Genomic DNA, 21,354 nt, shown 5'->3' with positions numbered 1-21,354 from the left:
AACTTTTTTGGGTGTATAAAGGTATATTGTATAATCACACTGAGGCTTACAAAGCCTGTTAGACACAAAGGGACTTCTGTAATATGAGACACTGTGTGTCTTAAAACAGTGTCTTGCTATGGTCTTGCACAATTACCATTCATGTCAATGGCCTGTTGTCTTCCACCTTGTTCCAGAGAGAGATATATAAAAAAATGGTGAATGATATCTTTTTGTGCCCCTGTAAATTGGATGCAAGAGAGTTAGAATGTATGCTTCCTTGAGTTATTTTTTCCCCTTCACATCTTAATTCAGCCTCTCTTGCTCAAGAATGAGCAAGGATTTAATTTAAAATGGACAATTGAAATCTAAGGCTTTTCTACTTTCTCTGTTGAAAACATTCAGCATGGGAAATGTCACAAGGAAAGACATGCAAGTTTGGGGCCTTTACAGCTCCTTATTTTTAGGAAGAAATGTGCAGCTGGTGATTGTGTGGTGGACAAATACTTGTTACTGGGGAAAGCCTATTCTTCCCCCAGCTAGCAATGAAATTGAGAATACAGTGTGGAAGATATTTTAACTGGTGTCATTGGTACAAAACAGTGCCTACCTGTCCAGTGAGTGATAGAAATCTCTGGTGCTGCTACATGCACCATTTTATAAACTGTTTTTAAGTTTAATTCTTTGTTTTTAAAAGATTAATGGCAGAGGATGAGTATTCTGTGGCTATATCACTATAGCAGGGAGTCATTCATCTAGCGTCTAGAACAGTGGTTCCCAACCTTTTTTTGGCCATGACCCACATAAGCACCTCTAAAATTCTTATCCCCCCCCCCCGTGACATATACTTCTTATTATTCAAAAAGTGAACTCCTATTCACGCGGAGGAAGCCTAAAAGGCCATTCACTGTTAATAACTCATTATCGAATTGCCCCCCTTAAAAATCAAATTGCCCTCCATGGGGCGTGTGACCCATGTTGGGAACCATGGGTCTAGAACATAGAACATGCAAAGTGTCACAGGATCAGTCCCCAGCATCTTCAGCGTCTTGCTACAAACATGGGAAATTAATGCCAGTCAATGTGTGGTCTGATTCTGTATAGGGTAGATGCTTGTGCTCTAATCCCCCATGCAAACTGGAGAAATCATTAAAGTTCCTCCTTCCTTCCACAGCAACACCTTTCCATTTAATGAACCTTTTGCTATTTCTCTTCTCCTTGTCTCTCAAGGATAAGCACACTTCCCTTCTGATGCTGGAGTAGACATCTACCCTTGTAAGCAATTTAGTGAACAGGGTTATGCTATGCAGCACCCCACAGTGAAGCTAAATAATTTCCTTCCATTATAAGTGGGATATTCTTACATGTGCTGGATCAGGAGCAGCAAGAGTTTAGTGTTACCTTGTAAATACCCTCTAGATTAGAAGATGGTAGCCTGCTCCCACCCCAAATTACTAGCCTACGGGAGGCTGGCAGAAAAGGTGCAGAGAGCTGTATTTCAATGCTGGACATGGATGAAGGGGCTTCCTCCTCTAGCAGCCCACTTGGCTACTATACTGAGCTCAGCGGATGAATGGAGCACTCTATGTTTCAACTGATGGACTCACCTGCATGCAGTTCCTGGTCACCTGTGGTTGCCAGGGAAGTGTTCAGATGCAATAATGGTTTAGTGCTAAGGGAGAAAAAAGTTTTGCTGTCTGGAAAGGCTCAATAGAGACTTTGCAGCCCCTCTTGGTTTTGTGCCAGCTTTGCCCGTCAGTGGTAGTACAGACAGAAGCACCCCACATGTCTGGACTATGATGATCAGAAGAACTGAAACAGTGCACCTGCTGATCCTGAATATTGCAGCCCTGTAGATGTACTTTAGAAATCAGATATGTAAAGCAATATAAACTTACCAACTCATGGGGATCTTTGCAGACTGAGTTGGAATGCAGAGACATGGGTGAAAAAATACAAGCACTTACAGTGACTTTGAACATTTCATTGCTGAACAGCAACAGGCTGCATAAGTTCCTAGTGCTTCATATTCATTTACAGCAGGGGTTGTCAACCTGGTCCCTACCACCCACTAGTGGGCTTTTCAGGATTCCAGGTGGGCGGTAGGGGGTTCTACGGCACAAGCTGAATCCTCCTTCCATAGAGCACTGGTGGGCAGTAAGGAAATTTTAACATCAAGAAAGATGCATTAGTGGGCGGTGGGTATAAAAAGGTTGACTACCCCTGATTTACAGCTGTGTTCCATCTACAATGTAGCCTTTGCTTCAGATAGTGCAGGCTTCACTGCAGAACCTTTGTTTCAGGTGTGACATTGCACAAATGCCGGAGACTTGGGCACCCTATTCTTGCCTAAGTAATATCCAAGTTGCTATTAGACTGGGTTTCAGTCCCCATGGTCTGCTTTTGAGTCCTGATTCTAAATTTTTATTATTTAATTCCTTTACAAAAGGAACTAGTGCTTGGAAGCAAATAAGGAGAGATTCCTCTCTTCCGAAGAGACAGTATTGGAATTGTGGCTAAATTGGACAGTGCATAGCAATGTGTTATTGTTCACCTGTACTGTGGAATGGAAGCCCACAACTGCAGGGTGCATGCGACCCTCACTATATATTATGTACCTTGTTTGGAAGTTTATCACTAATATGACCACAGTGTCACCTGGAGAAAAAATAAAGCACCCAAATAGTGGCTTTCAAATTTTGTTTCTTCAGGGAATCCATTCCATGTACATTTGTCTGCTAAGAAAATCCCATCTGTTGGAAACTTAACACCAGCTAGGCCTTTTAGACATCATCACAGTTGTTCTATGACCACTGAAATTATGCTCTGCAGCTGGGGAAAATCTGTAATGGAAAACCTACTTCATGGAGGAAACCATTCAGAGCAATCACACTGTTCTTTTGAAACAAAGTTTGAAAACTACTGCAGGAGGACAGAGTACTCTTGAACTCAGGTCCTACCTTCCAGCTTCCTACTGACATCTGGTTGGCCACTGTGAGAACAGGGTGCTGGACTTGATGGGCCACTGGCTTGATGCAGCAGGCTCTTGTGTTCTTACTGCCATAAATGGGTGCCCTGTAAGCTTTAGGTAAAGCATTCATTTTTGACAAGCTTCGATGGCTGCTTGTGCAAGAAGTATTGCATCAAACACATAGCTAGACATACATAAATGTTATCAAAACCAACTCCATACCGAATGAAATGCACATAAAGGGTTTTAGTATGTAAATGGTTTATGTCTTGTTTGTAAGAAGAGTTCCAGTTGTTTCAGGAAAGCAGTATTATCCTTTTAAAAAGTGGTGGTGCGGGATTCATCAAATTGAAGAATATTTTGCAGTTAATGATGAAAAGGAAGTCCTAGAGCACCAAACCTACTAAAGCTAGATCAGGGTGCAGAACCCTCACCCCAAGGACTACATTCTCATAGGCAATCTCTGGTGGTGGCAGGCCAGTCCTCGGAGGGGCAGTGGGGAGAGGCAAATGTGTGTGGGGCAACGAATGAAATTCTTAACTTGGTGCAGTAGGCTACATATCAGCCACACACAAGCCAGGAATGCATACACACGCCTAAACTATTAGTCGTAATTGAAGGACACATTCCAGGCAAAAGCACTTGAGGAGGGTTAGCTGAGCAGTGCCTGTGTGGGGAGGAGCCCAAAGGAGTCTCAAGAGACCACGAGCTGGAGGTTCCCCATCCTGACTTAAATAATAATGTAGAATGTTTTTACTTCTTTAGTGCAAGATTGACCTAACCGTTTGAGTTTTGTTTGTTTTACAGATAAAAGCAAAAAACTATGACAAAGTAGAAAAGGTGAGTGTATAAGTATGGCCTATGCTTTAAATAGATTTGGAAGGAAGAATAAATACATGGATCATCTATTCTCCCTTGTTAAGTGATGTGGAAAAGTCAGTCTTAAGCTTGCAAACAGCTAATTTATCCTAGCATTTGCCTTGGAAATTAAGTATAAAGTGTCTGCCACTTTGTGGCAAAAGGCAAGAAACTTGGAAAGAAGAAGACACACACACACACACACACACACCCCTTCCCATTTCTAACATCTGCTTGAAGACCCATTTTCCACAAGAAGGTTTTGGGGCCATGGCCTAGTGGCGGCTCCCACATGAGTACCTCAAAAAGAGATTGGGCCACCCCTAGCCTTGTGACTTCAAAACCACTTACATGCAGGTGCCATTTGTGAGAACCACATGGGGTTCTCTGCCCTCCATATGGGTGCTGTCTATGTGGCCACCACAGTTAATGCAATCTGGCAAGTCTTTTTCAAGATACTACACCAGGCATCCCCAGTCTGCAGCCCTCCAGATGTTTTGGCCTACAACTCCCATGATCCCTACTAACAGGACCAGTGGTCAGGGATGATGGGAATTGTAATCCAAAACATCTGGAGGGCTGAAGTTTGGGGGTGCCTGTACTCATGCAAATTGTAGCAACTACACAAACATTTCCCACGTGGAGATGCCAGACACTGCCTCTGTGTGTGTGATGCCAGTCTGCAAGCTAACATTCTTGTGGCACTCATAAGGGAACTACCATTAAGTATGAATTGAGTCTGTATTTTTGCCCTCGTGAAGGGAATGGACATTCCACAGTGGGGAAGCCACCTTTGAAAAGGCCATTTCATTCACTATATCACATGAGGCTGCTTCACTCACTTGGCGAGGGGCATTCTGGGAAAAGTCTCTGAAGAAGATTATAGGATCCAGGCAGGTCAGAATGGGTGGAGGGAATCCCTCAGGTAACCAGGCCCCAAGCCACTTAGGACCTCAAAGTTTTACAGCAGTGTTATGAATCAAGCCTGGAAATGGACTGGAAGCTAGTGTAGATGGCAAAGTACTGGCATAGTATGATCAGAATCACCAGTCCCAGTTTGTGATCTTGCTGCCCTATATTGGACCAGCAGAATTTTTCAAAGCAGCCTCACATATTGCAGTAATCCAAATGGGAGGTTAGCAAAGCACAGCTGTCTGTCTAGGTAAGATTGCAGTTGATATGTCACCTTCAGCAGATAAAAGGCACTCTTTGCCACTGAGGCCACCTCTGCGTTCAGTGACATGATCGATCTAGGAGCAGCCCAAACGACAAGCCTCGGAAGCTGGCTTTGGTCTGCCCTCCATGGGCCACTTTTTACAGGTAGAAGGAATGCCTACCTGTCAATCACCTGATGTTATATATGACACTGGATGATTCAGATTTCAAAGGAAGAATCAAAGCTGACTCAGAAGTGTGCTCCTGATTCTTCCCTTCTTCCTTTGCAGCCTGACTTTCACTTAAGATGGAGCTGAAAAGGATTATTCTTTCATTCCAATCCTGGTTTGAGTTCAAGATGGGGTTGTAAAGGTTTCTACCACAGGCTTTGTCTGCACTCAGAGTCAGGAGCTCTATTCTGGAGCTCACAAGTGAAGCCAATCCCAGTTGAGCTTGCATTTATTATGAAATTTTTAAAGCACCACTTACCAAAGAACAATTGGGAGCACACTTTTAAGGCTCCTGATCATTCCTTTGCAGCAGCAGTTTTACCTGCCTCAATCCCTGCTTTAGGGGGAGTGCAACTCTCTCCAGAACAGGTTTAAAACCACTCAGATAAATGGATGAACCACTTAGTAAAGTCATTCCTCCTTGTATGCTCATCTGCTGTTATGCTCATATTTCCCAGTCCCACTTAGTCCTTTCAGCTGTGATCCAAAGTTTATTTACTGCTCCTACACACAGTAATTCAGAGGTTTTCAGGGAATTTATCTGTGCTTCAATATGTGGAAAGTGGCAATGTCAAAACAAAGGTACACCACTATGCCAAACAGAGGATGCATGAATTGCAAGGTTCTCGTACTGGATGGATGCATTTCAGAGTTTTGACAGCATCCTTACCTTTACATTAAGACTTGGCTGTTATTCCTGAGACTGTGCCTGTCTGTCTTAAAAGGAATGCAGACCGAACCTTTGTTTGTTCAAGCTCCAAAGTGCCTCCTGATATCTATTCATGGATTCCTGTTGTTGTTTTTCTTCATTGTGACTAGCTGTTTCAGAGGTGCCTTATGAAAGTTTTACACATTGACTTATGGAAGTGCTACCTTTCGTATGTGCGAGAAACCAAAGGGAAGCTACCTAGTTATAAGTAAGTAAATGCTGTTTGTGTTAGCTTCTTTTTTTATTGCAATCTAATTCCTTTTTCAGTTAAGGATGAAGCAGGACCACAGTCTCCCAAGTTAGCTTCTCATTTAAAGTAATAATTAGACAACTTCTGCCTGTGTAGACCTGCCCATGTAGCAAGGTGAAGCAACCTCCACCAAGACAGGGGTTGGTAAAGGCAGGAACTGATGCCTGAAAGGTTCAGCAGGACATTTAAAAGTGTTGGCTCCAGTGGGGGGTCACGTGGGGACACCCAACATCGAATGTTGTCCTAGATGACCTAGTGCCATAAATTTGGGTCAGCACTGACTCCTACATGGTATTCTTTGTCATTGTATATATGCCTCTTGAGTCCTTCCAGTTGATATGCCGACAAAGTGGCACTTCTGAAGCAGCCTTACACAAGATATCAGAAAGATCTGTTGCTTTTTTCCACTGATCTACTAATCCAAAGAAGGCGTAATTGTCACAGCTGTTTCTGATTCCCCTCCCACTGACAAGTTTTGTTTATTTGATTTAGTTACGAAATTTCTAGACTGCTCTTCATCACACACAGCAATTGCAGGGCAAGTTCTCAAATAATATAAAATTACATCATAAACCTAAAACAGCAATAAAATACAATCACTAAGAGGCCAATTGTCAGTAAAACATAGCCAGTGCAGGATAAACCTGAGACTTTGGGTAAACTCTGCTAATTTCCTCCCAAAGCCAGGAAATACAAGTATGCTTTCACTTGGCACCAGAAACCTAAGTAAGTTCTTACCATCTGCACTTTCAGGGAGAGAATTCTATAGTCAGAGCAACACAGTGCCACAACAAACCATGCCTGGTGCCATTTTTATTTACTCTTTTAAGTATTTTTTCCAATCACATCCCATGTAAGAAGCTTAACAACAATAAGGGTTGTACAACTAAAAACAAAACCAGTTATTTAGGATCCTGTGCCAACTGCATAAACCCAGAGAAAGAACAATAAGAGCAACATTTACAGGATAGTATCCCCTCATATAAACAGGCATGTATTGCATTTCTTTCAAAATATTAAAAGGATGACAAGGAACCATTAGTGAGCTTTGGGTAAGTCAACCAGCTACAAATCCACCTAAGACTTACCTCATCCAGCCCACATTTTACCAGCTTCTCCACAAAAATATCATGGGGGACTGTCAAAATCAAGGTACATTACGTCCACAGTATTCCCCTGATCCACCAAGTGAAATGAGATTCATCTGGCATCCTTTTCTAAGTCCTCACAGACCAACCATTTTCTGTTCTAGGACCTCAAGCTGACCAGTCAGTAGTTACCTGGGTCTTCTCTCACCCCTGGAGATTTGAATTCCTCTAAAATAGCTAGATGCTCCCTTACCACCTCTTTTTTATCTTAGACTGCAGCTCCCTCCTTGCATAATTTGTTCTGTTATCACTAGGTTGAGCACTGCTTATTAAGATTGTAGTTTAAAACTGTACTTTTTGTAATTTTAATAGTAATTTTACCATGTGGCTCTAATAGTGTATGTGTTTTGCTCCAGAGAAAAAATGGCTCAGGCATATGACTTTGCTCTGGATAAAATTGGCATGGAAATAATGTCGTACCAGGTATGTTTCTTTTCTCATTAAATATTTATTTGTGTTGTTTGATTATAGCTAAAAACTAAATGTTCACTGCTCTGATTCTGTATATTTTTACATTAGATCTGGGTGGATTACATCAATTTTTTGAAAGGCGTGTAAGTACAAAAATCTGCCTGCTCTCTTAATTAATGCAGTGTTAATATTCGTACAGGTTGCAGTATGTAATTGCTGGTATGTTACTGTCTTGCCTCACAATTTAGTGAAGCAGTAGGATCCTACGCAGAAAACCAGAGGATAACTGCTGTGCGCAGGGTATATCAACGGGGCTGTGTGAACCCAATGATCAACATCGAGCAACTCTGGCGAGATTATAACAAATATGAAGAGGTAAATAAAAAGATGCCTGGTGTTCAAACAAGATTTAGCTATTTTCCTCGACCTGCAGCAGTGAGGTTACTTGAATAGCCTCTCCGCAAGCCCCTTCTATTGCAAGTGTAGACCTCTGAAAAACATTGTGAAGGGTGGACAGAAGGAGCAGGACAATAAAGTCTTCTTCTGTAAGCAGCACAAACCTGCGTCTCAAAATTGCTGGGACTTTCTGTTTGTTTGCCGGTACACTTTTGCCCCAATTCTAGGTGGATGAGGCTACTCCCATTGCCTTAAGGATGCTGGGTCCTCCAGCCATCTTTAGATTCTTCATCTGATGGCGTTCTTTGTACAGTGGGAAGGACCATCTCCCAGTGCCAGGAACAAGAGAATGAGGAGCTCCAGTGCACTGACTTGGGAGACCTGTGCCTATCATTTCATGGATACTTTAGTTGGGATTCCTGCATTGCGGGGGGTTGGGCTAGATGATCCTTGGCATCTCTTCCAACTATAAAATTCTATGATTGTATATGCTTAATACCACTGGGCTGCAGATCATAGGATTGTCTCCTACTGAAACAGCAACTTTACCCTCTTTGAGCAGGACCCTAATCCAAATGACGAAGTGTTTTCCCATTTTGTCTAGCAGAATAAAATTGTACATAACATAATAACAATAACCCCTCCACACACATTGTTGAAAAGGTTGCTTAATCAGCCAAAGGCCTGGGAGAAGAAGAATGTTTCCGGCACATGCCTAAAGATACGTAATGAAGGTGCCAGGCAAGCCTTTGTGGGGACAGCATCCCAAAAACAGGGAGCCATTGCAGAAAAAGCCTGTTCTCAAGTTCCATCCTCCAGACCTCTTGTGGAGGAAGCACACAAAGAAGGGCCTCAGGTGATGATTGCAAGGACTGGGTCAGTTCATATGGGCAGAGGCAGTCCTTGAGGTCTTCAGCCATTTAAGGCAGGCTTCCTTAAACTCGACCCTCCAGATGTTTTTTGAGACTACAATTCCCATCATCCCTGACCACTGGTCCTGCTAGCTAGGGATCATGGGAGCTGTAGGCCAAAAAACATCTGGAGGGCCAAGTTTGAGGAAGCCTGATTTAAGGCTTTATAGGTCAAAACAAGCACTTTGAATTGGGCCCAGAAACCAATTGGCAGCTAGTGTGGTCAGGCCAGGATTGGTGCTATAAATAAAAAAGCCCAAACACTTAAAAGATAAAACAATTAAAAACAATCAGAGTAAGGCCAACCCCACAGTAGACAGCATTAAGGGGGCATCCCTTGCCTTTGCTCTCCCACTGAAGTGGCTCTTCCCAAAGGGAGCCCAGCTTTTATTCCACCAGCCCAGCTAAATGCCCAGCTGGGATTGAAGTTTCAGGTGTTGCTGGGAGCTGCCAAGTCAGGGCTTCCAGAGGCAAGAAAGCTCAGGAATCCCCCTGGGCAGCAGCAGGCAGCTAGTTCCCCCTTCAATGTTCCTGGGAGTCCTCCCTTTCCCACACAGGGGTGCTGTGCATTCAGAAACCCCCACAGCAGCCCAGCTTTTATTTCACCACTTACTTGGGTATAAGTACGAAGTGACAGCTTTCCAGTGCAATTCTATGTTGATTAATGCTATCTAAGTCTCAGTGAGTTCTATGATGCTTACAATGAGGAAGCATGCATGGGATTGCAAGCCTACAGTGGTCCTGGGCAGGGCTTCACTTCTTGTTTTCTGTCTTCCAGGGAATAAACATCCACTTAGCTAAGAAAATGATTGAAGATCGCAGTAGAGATTATATGAACGCTAGACGTGTGGCTAAGGTACAAGCTCCCGGTTGTTTTGTTCCCCTTTTGTCTTGATTTAATACAGCATGAATATTTGTTGCATGCTTGAGCTGCAGCCGATTACGAAGTGGAGTTGATAAAAGGAGTAACTTTAAATATAAAGTTTTGTTTCGAAGCCCACCTTAACGAAACCTCTTCTCTGTTTCTTCCTGTCTCTACAGGAATATGAAACTGTGATGAAAGGTCTGGACCGCAATGCTCCTTCGGTCCCACCCCAAAATACTCCCCAAGAAGCTCAGCAGGTAGACATGTGGAAGAAATATATTCAGTGGGAAAAGAGCAACCCTCTACGTACTGAAGACCAAACCCTTATAACAAAGAGAGGTGACTGTACATTTTTGTTGTGCTCCTTAGAAATAGTGCAAAGATCACCATAGTAATTAAGTTGTGCTGATGTTACTTTGGGGTGCAGGACTCTTACAAAATATACAAACCTAGCTGCCTGGACTGTGTACTTAAATCCCATTGATTGCAGTGGGCTTCGTTGCACTTTGCTTTTCTCCAGAAAGAAAAGTTTATACTTAGATATTCCTAGCACTCCATAGGTAGATAATTTGCAAAAGGAACCTGTTGGTGCCTCTTGAAACAGTAGACATAAACTCTCATGGCTCAGGGTGAAAAAACATTTGAAATCTTATAAAAAGAACATCATGTTGGTCCTTTTGCCATTCAAGGGCATGTATAATGAGACTTTCCTGTGAGGAGAAAGCTCAGCGTTTTTTGACCACCAACAGTTTCAAAGTCAGCATTTTATTAGCTGGAGAGTGGTCAGGAATTATATCTCTGGAAATCTCTAAAGATGTTGATAGGGCATAGAATTGAAGAGATCATGTGGGTGGCTCTTTAAGAGACCTGCATTTTTGGTTACATTTGTGAATCATTGGTAGAAATGCATCAGTGATTCAATTTGTAAGGTTCCACCCACTAGGAATCTTAATCTTGTTTCAATGTCTTCCCATAGTGATGTTTGCATATGAACAATGCCTGTTGGTGCTGGGACATCATCCAGATATTTGGTATGAAGCTGCACAATATCTCGAGCAATCCAGCAAACTACTAGCTGAGAAAGGGGTAAGAGAAGACAGTAAGAAATCCTGCATTTTATGTACAGCATTTAAACATATCTATAGTTGGTACTAAACTAAATAAGTTGAACTTGGGTCTATTGAGATCCGTGTGAAGTTAGTCATGATTAAGTCAAGTCACAATTTCAGTGACGACTAAATGCAGCTAATTTAATCTGGATCCAGCCTATGTTTTCATTTGTTTGTTTTGTGGGACCTTGTTATTTGACAATGAAGTGGTGAATTCTATCAAAGTTGTATGGGATCATAAGCAAAAATATATCATCCCATTTTTAAATTGTGGGAGATCTTTAAAATAGAAAATAAAAATACCAAGTCCATACCAAGTAATTAAGTATTCTGAATTTACCATGTTGCTAAACTATATTCAATTTTTGCAATTAGCATGTGAAGTGAAATTGCATGTTTCTAATAAGATCCATTATTGTAGCTGCTGAGTTCTTGCTACAAGGTAACCCACTTGGGTTTACAATATTCCTGTAGAGCTGTTAATGAGCACAGAACTGAAAACTCTTTTTATTTTTCATACTAGTCCTACAGTTAGTTGATTTTCTCATATTTTCTCGATTCCAGGACATGAACAATGCTAAACTGTTTAGTGATGAAGCTGCAAATATTTATGAACGAGCAATCAGCACTTTACTAAAAAAGAACATGCTTCTTTATTTTGCATATGCAGATTATGAAGAGGTGAGTCCTTAGGTGAAATTCTTTCAATCTCCAGTTCAACCAGCTTCTTCTTTCTTGTGCATAATCTTGATTGGAGAACTTAATCTTGGCAAATTCAAATAAGCAGGTCTGGTAATAATTTTGAGCATAAACTAGTTAAACTAAACATGGGCTTTTTTTGTATTTTTTCAGAGTCGGATGAAATATGAGAAGGTGCACAGCATATATAATCGGCTCTTAGCTATTGAAGATATTGATCCCACTTTGGTATGTTTAGTCTTCATTGTTTCACCTTGTTGAGATGACTACAGTGGTACCTCGGGTTAAGTACTTAATTCTTTCCAGAGGTCCGTTCTTAACCTGAAACTGTTCTTAACCTGAAGCACCACTTTAGCTAATGGGGCCTCCCGCTGCTGCTGCGCCGCTGGAGCACAATTTCTGTTCTCATCTTGAAGCAAAGTTCTTAATCTGAGGTAATATTTCTGAGTTAGTGGAGTCTGTAACCTGAAGCGTATATAACCTGAGGTACCACTGTATAGGATAAAAAGTTGTGTATTTCTCTTTGGTCAGTTCCTAAAGTATTCCAGTTGAAAACGTATAGATAATGTCAGTCACATTTTCAATTTTTGTTATCAGTTGCCTTTTTTCTTCCAATTTTTTTTGGTACATTATTCAGCTGTTTTGCCATATCTGAGGTGTATAATTTGTGACTTGGTAAAATTTGAAAGATTTCATGTTGTAATCTGTTTCCAACCTTCCACTTAATTGAAAATAATTATGAGCAGAACTGTTGTTGACAATAAGAATGGCCTTGCTCACAAATAACAGCAAGCCAAACTTAGGAATGAGCAAGCATTCTGTTGCTTAGAGGGGGGAATGTGTGGCCTCTTTGCACCTCCGCTGGTTCTGCTGCTGTGGCCCTACTTAGAACTAACCATGGTTTGGCTTAGGGTGGTATTCAGACCTGGGCTCATGTTTTGTCTCATTTGAAACAAATCAAGAGTCACAACTATGCTTTAGAAGCCATGTCTTTAATATGGTGGTGACTTCTAAAAGGTGTTCCTACCTTTTCCACCTATATGTTTCAGGTATATATTCAGTATATGAAGTTTGCAAGGCGAGCAGAGGGCATAAAATCAGGCAGGATGATATTTAAGAAGGCACGAGAAGATGCCCGGACCCGTCATCATGTCTATGTTACGGCTGCTCTCATGGAGTATTATTGCAGCAAGGTATTATTGCAACACAGTGAATGAAACTTTTGCTTCAGCCTCTGGATTCTTCTGTCTACAACTAATAACGTTTTGAAATCTGCAGGACAAGTCAGTGGCCTTTAAGATTTTTGAGTTGGGGCTAAAGAAATATGGAGACATTCCAGAATACGTCTTGGCATATATTGATTATCTTTCTCATCTCAATGGTAAGTTTTGGGAGCTGGGATAATTCATTACACTGGACTCTGGGATTATAACTTTTTTCAAGACAAAAACCTTCTTTACCTGAAATTGAGCAGTTTGTTTGGAATGGACCTGTGAAAATTCAGAATTCGTTTACCACTGATATTGGTGGCATCCCTCCATATTATATCATCAGTGAGCAGATGGGACTTCGCTGCTCATTGTTTTGCATACTGCTTGCTTTGTCAGGTCTTTAGCCAATAATGTGTTGGGGAAAACTGACTTCAAGAGTGTGTAGATGGATGTTGATGCATCGTAATGTATAGCTTATATGTAGATAATTTGTATAGAATTGTGGCTAAGAATGTGAGCCGAGAACCTTCAATTCAAATTTCTCCCCACTCAGTAGTAATTGTAGGCAGGCTGCTATTTCCCCAGCTCTTCTCTCCATCAGTAAAATCAGGGTGATAGTGGGAGACACCCAACATTGCATGAGTGGATTTCTACTCCCCTTGCTCTCCTCTTTGCTGAAGTCCTCCACAATATCAAAATTCTCCTCTGGAGGGTTGGGTGAAATTAAAAGCAAACACCTGAGAACAGTCAAATCTCACAACTGTTCTCCAACTGGGTTAGCTTCGGACTTGTGCTGTGAGGAGTTCCACTTGCTTTTTGGGAAGGTGGCCAGGGCTTTCCTTCTTCCCTCTGCAGCCCTCTGAAAATCTGTTCTGGAGGTTTGTAGCAACCTCCAGAGGAACACAGGAGGTATGGGGCAATTGGTGAAAGGGAAAGGGGCAACTGGTGAAAATCATCACCACCACCTTTCGAGGAACATTTTGTGTATGGATGGAGTCTTGCTGTTTGCAGGCAGGAAACTCAGATCCAGTCCATAGACTGTTAATTTGAGTGAGAACTTCAGATTGAAAAATCAGCAGCCTGCAAGAACACAAAGGGGACAAAAAACCAATGGCCAGTATTGTCCTAAGCAGCTGCTTCTTGTTTAGTACTTAAGTGTGCTGCTGCTGCTGCCATCAATTTTTAAACAGAGTATTTAATTCTTATTTTATGGTTCTGATTGTTTTAATTCATTTTAGTGTTGTTTTAATTCATTTTATACCTACCTCTCAGCTGCAGTTGTAATTTGTGGGTGTGTCTTCTGCAGAGTAGAAGTGAGACTTCCGTAGCTTTTTCTAAAGCCTTTTTTCCATGTGTCTCTTCTCCCTGAGATTACTTTAGCAATAATGAAATTGGGGTCGCAAATTGGGTTTTTCATCTTTCACAGGAATTGAAATTATGTCAAGATATTGTCTCCCCCCCCCCCCCCCGTTTTTTAAAATATATATTTCCAGTTTTTAAAAAAATATATATATTTAAAGCTTGTTTTCATCTTTCTTTTTTAATACTTTTTTTTAAAATAGAGGATAATAATACAAGAGTCCTGTTTGAACGAGTATTAACCTCAGGGAGCCTCCCACCTGAGAAATCTGGGTAAGCTTCGCCAAAGCTCCATTCCAAGTCGTCTGCTTTGCTGTACGTGACAACCCTTGTACAACATAGATATTATCACAGATTAATGAGGGGATGGTTGTTGCAGCCTGTACTGCCATTTTCGTCCTAAATAAGGAGCCAGCTGCTGAGAGAGAGAAGCCAGAGATTGTAAGAATTTTCTATGGAGTTCATTCCTTGGATGCCAGAACGTGCTCTCATCTCCATTGTGAAGATAACTGCTATATGGAGTGTTGTTGGAAAGTAGATTTGGCCAATATAGAATATAGACTCAGAGCACTTGGGGCATTTTTGCTTGCATGCATACACACAGGGGCTCAGATCTATACCTCCCTCCTGCTTTCGTTCCATGTTTACCCACGGAGATCGTCTCTCTTTGGCAAATGCCCTCCACAGCCTCATAGCCAACTCTGTGCTGCCTGAAGCCTATTCCAGGAAAAGTAGAATTTGGGAATTATGTAAGTGGTAGCTAGACATTTATCCGCTGTTACCATTTTTGTTTGTCAGTATCAGGTAGTAGTTTCTCCCAGCAACGACAGCTTCCAGTTACAGTGCAGTGTCATGCGGTTTTTGCATGCAGCTTTTTTCTTTCTACATTATGCCTCTAAGGACTCTCTCTCCTGTGCCCTTGGTGCAGAGGGGGCAAGCACGCCAACTGGTTGCCTCTAGCTTTCAACCTGAAGCACCTAGTGAGCGGCACCAGCAACAGGGAACCAGTTCCTTTGCCTGGCACTCCTTGCCAGGGCTGCATGTACAATGCATACAGATGGTCTGCAGGCCCCTTTACCAATTCCCAGCTGTTTGGCACTGTAAACCACCTAGGAGTGAACCAGTGGGCTCCTTGCATAGAGTGTGTGTGTGTGACTGAGGAAGTGGGGAAGTGTGTGTGTGTGTGTGCGAGAGAGAGAGAGAGAGAGCGCGAGCAGGGAAGCGGGGAAAGATCTGTGCATGTTTCTGTGTCCATGAGTGGGGATAAGATTGGGGAGCAGGAGAGAGGGAGTCCAGACCCTACCTACTATCAGCATGCAGCTTATGAGTCGCTGGTTTGCTGCCCTGGATGTACACAGACTGGCCATTGCTGCCTTCTAGGGTGCCCTCTGGGTACAAAGCAGATGTATCTGCTATGGCTTCTGGTTGTAGAATAAAGACAAGATAGTTGACTGGCAGCTGCCCACAATTCCCTTCTCCATCAGCTAGAATGGTTTTCTTGCCAACATAGAATTGGATATCCGGGGTAGCAAGCCACTGGAAAGAGCAGATGAGGGGGTTCCTTAGTCAGTGGGCAAGCAGCTGGCTTGCAGTGGATCGGGCCTGCTGGTTGCTGTTGCAAGTGATTGCACTTATTGTAGGCCATGTCTGCTGAGCATGTTTTCTTTTGAACATTTGTTCTCTTTCTGTCTTTTCTTTCAGAGAGATATGGGCCCGATTTTTAGCTTTTGAGAGTAATATTGGTGACCTGGCTAGCATACTTAAAGTGGAGAAACGGAGGTTTACAGCCTTCAAGGAGGAATATGAGGGCAAAGAAACAGCTCTACTAGTAGACAGATACAAGTTCATGGATCTGTACCCCTGCTCTGCCAGTGAACTCAAAGCTCTTGGTTATAAGGTATGGAGATGATGACATTCCAGGATGTTTAGTTGGAGAGGGAATGCAGTTCCATAGCATTGCTACTTGCATACCTTCAGTGCCGCTTTAAAAATGTTAAAAACCCGTAACTCTCCTAAGCCTTTAGATGTCCATTCAAGCACAAGCAAAAACACCTTCTCTTTGTTTGGAATTACTATTCATTTCTGTTTCTTTTTTACTGTTTTTGTCACCATGTAGAGAACAGTTCATATTATTCCAAATTGGTGGCTATTTATAATTGATAAGCTATTTGTGGGCAGTAGCTCCCATCACAGAATCACAGAGTTGGAAGGGAGTTGGGAGATTATGCTGTCCAACCCCCTGCTCAATGATGGATATACAATGTAGGATGCAACTACCACATCCCTGACAGATGGCCATTCAGCCTCTGCTTAAATAATCTCCAGCCAAGAAGGTCCCACCACCTCCTGAAGCAGTCTGTTCCACTCTCCACATGGCAGGTGCGATTTTCTTTCTCATGTTGAGAAGAGAAAGATTGCCATTTTGGAAAATCGCATCAGCTGCATAGTATATGGTTTAACACTTCATAGCAGTGCTTGTGTGGAACAAATTAAACCACCTCCATGTGGTACTTGTAAGGTGAAGTCCAGCTCAACAGAAGATGTTAAAAAGCCAGCATTAAATCTATTCCAAGTTTTACTCCATTCAGGTTCTAGACTGCTGCCTGCTTTAAAAAGTATCACTGACCACATCCTTCCCATGTGACCCCAGCTCAAAATACTCTTAGCTAGTTGCCTGCCTACGTCTTTACATATGAAGTGCTGGTGCATTGATCTTACTGTTTCCTAGCCAAGTTCCTAAATCAATATGGAGCTAGTTTCTTGCTCTATCTGTTATGTTTCAAGTTTTTGATTCTGTAAATTGGAATTTAATAATGCATTGCCTGTATTTTTAATATTTTGCATTGTTTATTGTAAATAATTCTAGGCAAACTTTTATTACAAAGGTGGTTGATAAATTTTAAAATTATGAGCCGACGGAAAACTTCTCTTTCATAAAATTGGGCAGGGTTTGGTCTGGTGTCCATAGTTGCTTTATGCAAACAGAGATGCTACTCTGGACCAGCCTATGTTGAGCATTATGGGATCCCCTCCTGCTTGTGAGCTTCCCATAGGCACTCAGTTGGTCACACGATAAACATTATGCTGGACTATAGATCAGCCCTTGGATTGATCCAGCAGAGCTGCTCTCATGCTATTGATGCTTCTTCTCATGCTGTGAACTTCCAGGATGTGTCTCGGGCAAAGCTGTCAACCATAATTCCAGATCCTGTTGTGGCTCCTTCAATAGTGCCTGTGCTAAAAGATGAAGCGGACAGAAAACCAGAGTATCCAAAACCAGATACCCAGCAGATGATTCCATTTCAGCCAAGACATTTAGCACGTAAGCGAATATCGAGTCATGTAAATGTGAAATAGAAGTCCACCTTATTCTGATTAGCTGTTTCTTTTAAAAGCTTCAATTCATTCAGTTCATTCTCATTTGGGCACACAACTAGAATGTTTTATACCCTTCCAATTCTCTGCGAAACTGGAAAGTACAATAAACAAAAGTTTGAGGTTTTGGTTGGTTCTTGTATAGTGCTTGCAAGGTCAGTTACATCAACCAAAGGAACTCCCATCAGCATGCAGTTGACTCTCCTTAGCTGTAAGAGCCATGAAGACTTAAATGTGTTTTGTTTTATTATTTACTAGCTCCAGGTTTGCATCCAGTCCCTGGTGGTGTCTTTCCAGTCCCGCCTGCTGCTGTAGTTCTAATGAAGCTTCTCCCACCTCCCGTGTGTTTTCAGGTTGGTCATGAGATCCTGAAATGGTTTAATGACTTTGCAATCTGGTTGTGTTTTGCTTCAATGCATTAAACATTTCATTTGCTTTTGTCTCACTGGTTTTTACCATAGCGTTTCCTGTTAAATGGTCCATCTTTTTTTCTCTTGCAGGGCCCCTTTGTGCAAGTGGATGAACTCATGGAGATTATCAGGAGATGCAAACTCCCAGACAGTAAGTTGCTTTTGTCCTTTAAAATGCATGGTTGCATCACTAGACTATACTACTTCACTTAAACTCTGAAGTCTTGGGGGTGGCTATTTGAGGTATTGACAATCAACACTATTTAAGGTTAATGACATTGCTGTATGTGTGTACTCAAATTAGCCAAAATAGTATTTTTTCTAATTTTCAGGACAGTGAGTAAATATTTAGCGGCTTCTGTAACTACTGTTAATAGAGAACTCTGTCTTGAAGTCCACAGGATTAAAAGCAAAAGGAAGTGGATGTAAGACGGAAGCTGAAATTACAAAGCCATGCTTTTTTTAATATATGTGTGACTCACTGGCTATATGGTTCTAACAACCACCCCATAAAAGATAAAAGTAGGATTTTGCACCCATAATGACACAGGAATATTCTGTTGTTGAAATCAACAGAACTGAAGATATTTGTGGAATTAATTCAACACTCACTTTTGTTAACTGTGCTGTTTTTTATTTATTTTCAACAATAACCACTTCGCATTTTCAGTAGCAAATTTGTTTCTGCATGGTTGGCACCTGTTGAAGGGTGAATACTACAATTTGAAGTTGAGGCCCACATTTGTCAACACAAAATGGACACACACGCAACTTCTTGGTGCAAGTCAGTTATCCCTATAGACAGTGCTTTTTTCTGGGGGGACGCATACCCCTAAACATTTTGTGAATCTAAGTTTGGCCTCATTGAGGGGCAGTATTTCAATATGAGTAGGAAAATGAAAGTACCCCTAAACTTTTATTTTTAAAGAAAAAAAGCACTGCCTTTAGATGTGCCTTTGAGCTTTAGTGTGTAATGTCAAAGAGATGGGCATACTTTGAATAAATCAGCAAGCAAGGGCTATAGCAGATAATTATATACCACAATATTCAAATGTGTGTTTCAAGTATAGCTCTTCATCAACGCAAAATCTAATGTAAACCCGCAATATTCAATCCCCCAGTGGAATATCATTTCATAACCTAATTGGTTTGCTAGAGGATGTTGCTCTAGTTCTAATATTAAAAGATTACATCGGTACTTGGCCTTTGTAAAGAGCTGTACTTGAAAAACATGACACTTGCATAATTTGAGTATACTTATTGAAAGCACACCAGTGGCTTGTTCTTCTGTGATCTTATTTGAAACAAGAATTTCAAAATGAAATATTTTCCAAAAGCCATTCTCATCTGTTTCCTGCTAAACATTTTTTAATTGCCCTGTGAGTTATTAAATGGAGGGCTAGTATGGACAATTTAATGCACAAATAATAAAATTAATGAAGCATATAATGGTCGGCACTGTCATAATTCTTCAGCCCACATAATTCTTTCTAACAACAACTATTTTTCTTCCCTGTTCTAAAGCTGTGGATGAAGCTGTGCGAATCATTACTGGGGGACTGCCAGACTTAACAATGGAAGGGAATGGACCTTTGGAAAATAATGCCCTTCTTAATAAATCTGTAAAAAGACCAAATGAAGATTCAGATGACGATGAAGAAAAAGGATCAGTGGTTCCTCCAATTCACGACATTTACAGAGCACGACAGCAAAAGCGAATCCGATGAGACATGTTGCAGTCACAATGATGAAGGCTAAAGGACTTGTAACAATTGTTTTCCTTCTACAAAATCAAATGTTTAAAAGGGATTGAAGTTTCTAACAAGCATCTTGCAACTGAGGTTGTTTTATTACTGTGGTGCCTCTTTTTTACCAGCTGATTCTTCATCAGAAAAGAAAAGGGCAGGTGAATTTTACAACAAGCAAATTTGAGCTCCAGGTTTTGAACACAATTTGTGCAGAATGTCTGAATTGCATTTGGTTGCTCTTCACATGTGTATCCCCATCTTACCACTTGAAATCTTGCAGGGGTCCTGACAGTTTTATTTTAAAAACTGGATAGCATAAAAATTGTGAAATATTTTAAATTCACACCTCTGGAAAACGAAGTTGTTCTCAGTTTGCTCATTTAGTGTCTGTCCTGCCTTATTCTTTGTTTTTATTTATGGCAGAATGAATGGAAACTGTTTTTTGTAGTTTAAAATGGAAGAACATTCCTTTCCAATAAAGGATCTCTCCATAACGTCATGCCTCATACCACTTTATTTCTAGCACATGGGGATAGAGAGGGGTGACAGCTCTTTCCTACCTTTTTGTTTGCAGTTTGTCTTTCCTTCCCCTCCCACTATAGGCAGTAGTGGTGGGGAGTTAAGTACACCAAGCTCCAGGATTCCTCCTGTGGAGAAGGCAAAGGAACAAGGGAACCCAAAATTCCCCACACCACTGGCAGAACTTGCCCAAGATGTACCAGACAGCCTCTGACAACCTGGGTACAGTTGCTTTGATGGGGCTCCCTTCTGGATACTGGCGTACCCCTTGCAGCTGGCCTTCTAACAGCTTTATTAACTTACTGCAGTGCAATTTATTATTCAGAAAATTCGTATCAACATACATGACAAACAAAGCAAATGCCCAGGATGTCATTATTTCATGTTATAAATATTAGTAGTGGCTGATCTGCAGCAAGAGCCCTCTTTACATCTGATTCAGCTAAGGGCTGAGCCTTCATGACAGCACTGTAGTCATGGCAAATTTTATTATATGCTTTCCTAGGGTAGCTTCCATGAATTAAAATGCAGTATATGGGTTTGCCTCCTTCTAAAAGGCTATTTGATATATTGGTCTTAAATAAAATTTTCAGTGCAGTCTACAATAAAATCTACAGTAAACGAAAGAGAAACAATTAGGTAAATCATGATTTCGTTTGTCTGTGGACCAATTTCCTTGTTTTTGAAGGCTTGGCCATTTTTTAAAACATGGCAACAGTGACATTGCTCCTAAGAAGCAATATTGTTGAAACAAAGCACTCACGGCTGTTGAGATTTAGCTACAGTGAACCCCTAAATGTTCTTCCAAACTGGGAATATACTGCCTTTCTAGCAAGGTACCAAAGCCTTTTACAGTTTTAAAAACTGTCTTGGGGAGAATGGTTGTAATCCAGACAACCATGTCAGCAAGAACCGGTTTAATTCTACCGCGTGGCAATTAACACCCTGAGACAAACCGCTGCATTCAGAATGCTACAAGCAGTTGATTTTTACAAATTCCAGCTGGACCTGAACTGATCTGAATGAACCAGACTAAGGTAC

General features: G+C 41.4%; 1 protein-coding gene across 2 annotated transcripts in view; it reads left to right on the top strand.

Moving 5' to 3' along the window:
- Positions 1-20,288, top strand: part of CSTF3 (cleavage stimulation factor subunit 3) — a 54,488-nt gene extending 34,200 nt beyond the window's left edge. For both annotated transcript variants that reach the window (XM_028730413.2, XM_028730422.2), the window contains 18 exons: positions 3,758-3,790; positions 6,013-6,110; positions 7,657-7,723; positions 7,820-7,854; positions 7,960-8,086; positions 9,797-9,874; positions 10,060-10,222; positions 10,860-10,969; positions 11,557-11,673; positions 11,845-11,919; positions 12,741-12,884; positions 12,970-13,072; positions 14,465-14,534; positions 15,963-16,158; positions 17,430-17,583; positions 17,895-17,989; positions 18,137-18,197; positions 19,571-20,288. In XM_028730413.2, the coding sequence (XP_028586246.1) occupies positions 3,758-3,790; positions 6,013-6,110; positions 7,657-7,723; positions 7,820-7,854; positions 7,960-8,086; positions 9,797-9,874; positions 10,060-10,222; positions 10,860-10,969; positions 11,557-11,673; positions 11,845-11,919; positions 12,741-12,884; positions 12,970-13,072; positions 14,465-14,534; positions 15,963-16,158; positions 17,430-17,583; positions 17,895-17,989; positions 18,137-18,197; positions 19,571-19,773 (1,929 nt within the window). In that variant the 3' untranslated portion in view covers positions 19,774-20,288. The remainder of the gene's footprint in view (positions 1-3,757; positions 3,791-6,012; positions 6,111-7,656; positions 7,724-7,819; positions 7,855-7,959; positions 8,087-9,796; positions 9,875-10,059; positions 10,223-10,859; positions 10,970-11,556; positions 11,674-11,844; positions 11,920-12,740; positions 12,885-12,969; positions 13,073-14,464; positions 14,535-15,962; positions 16,159-17,429; positions 17,584-17,894; positions 17,990-18,136; positions 18,198-19,570) is intronic.
- Positions 20,289-21,354: the final 1,066 nt, after the last annotated feature.

The sequence above is a fragment of the Podarcis muralis genome, chromosome 1 (genome assembly GCF_964188315.1).
Source record: "Podarcis muralis chromosome 1, rPodMur119.hap1.1, whole genome shotgun sequence".
In the NCBI taxonomy this organism is placed as follows: Eukaryota; Metazoa; Chordata; class Lepidosauria; order Squamata; family Lacertidae; genus Podarcis; species Podarcis muralis.
The sequence above is the reverse complement of the archived record's forward strand: the minus strand, read 5'-3'. Positions and strand labels throughout refer to the sequence as shown.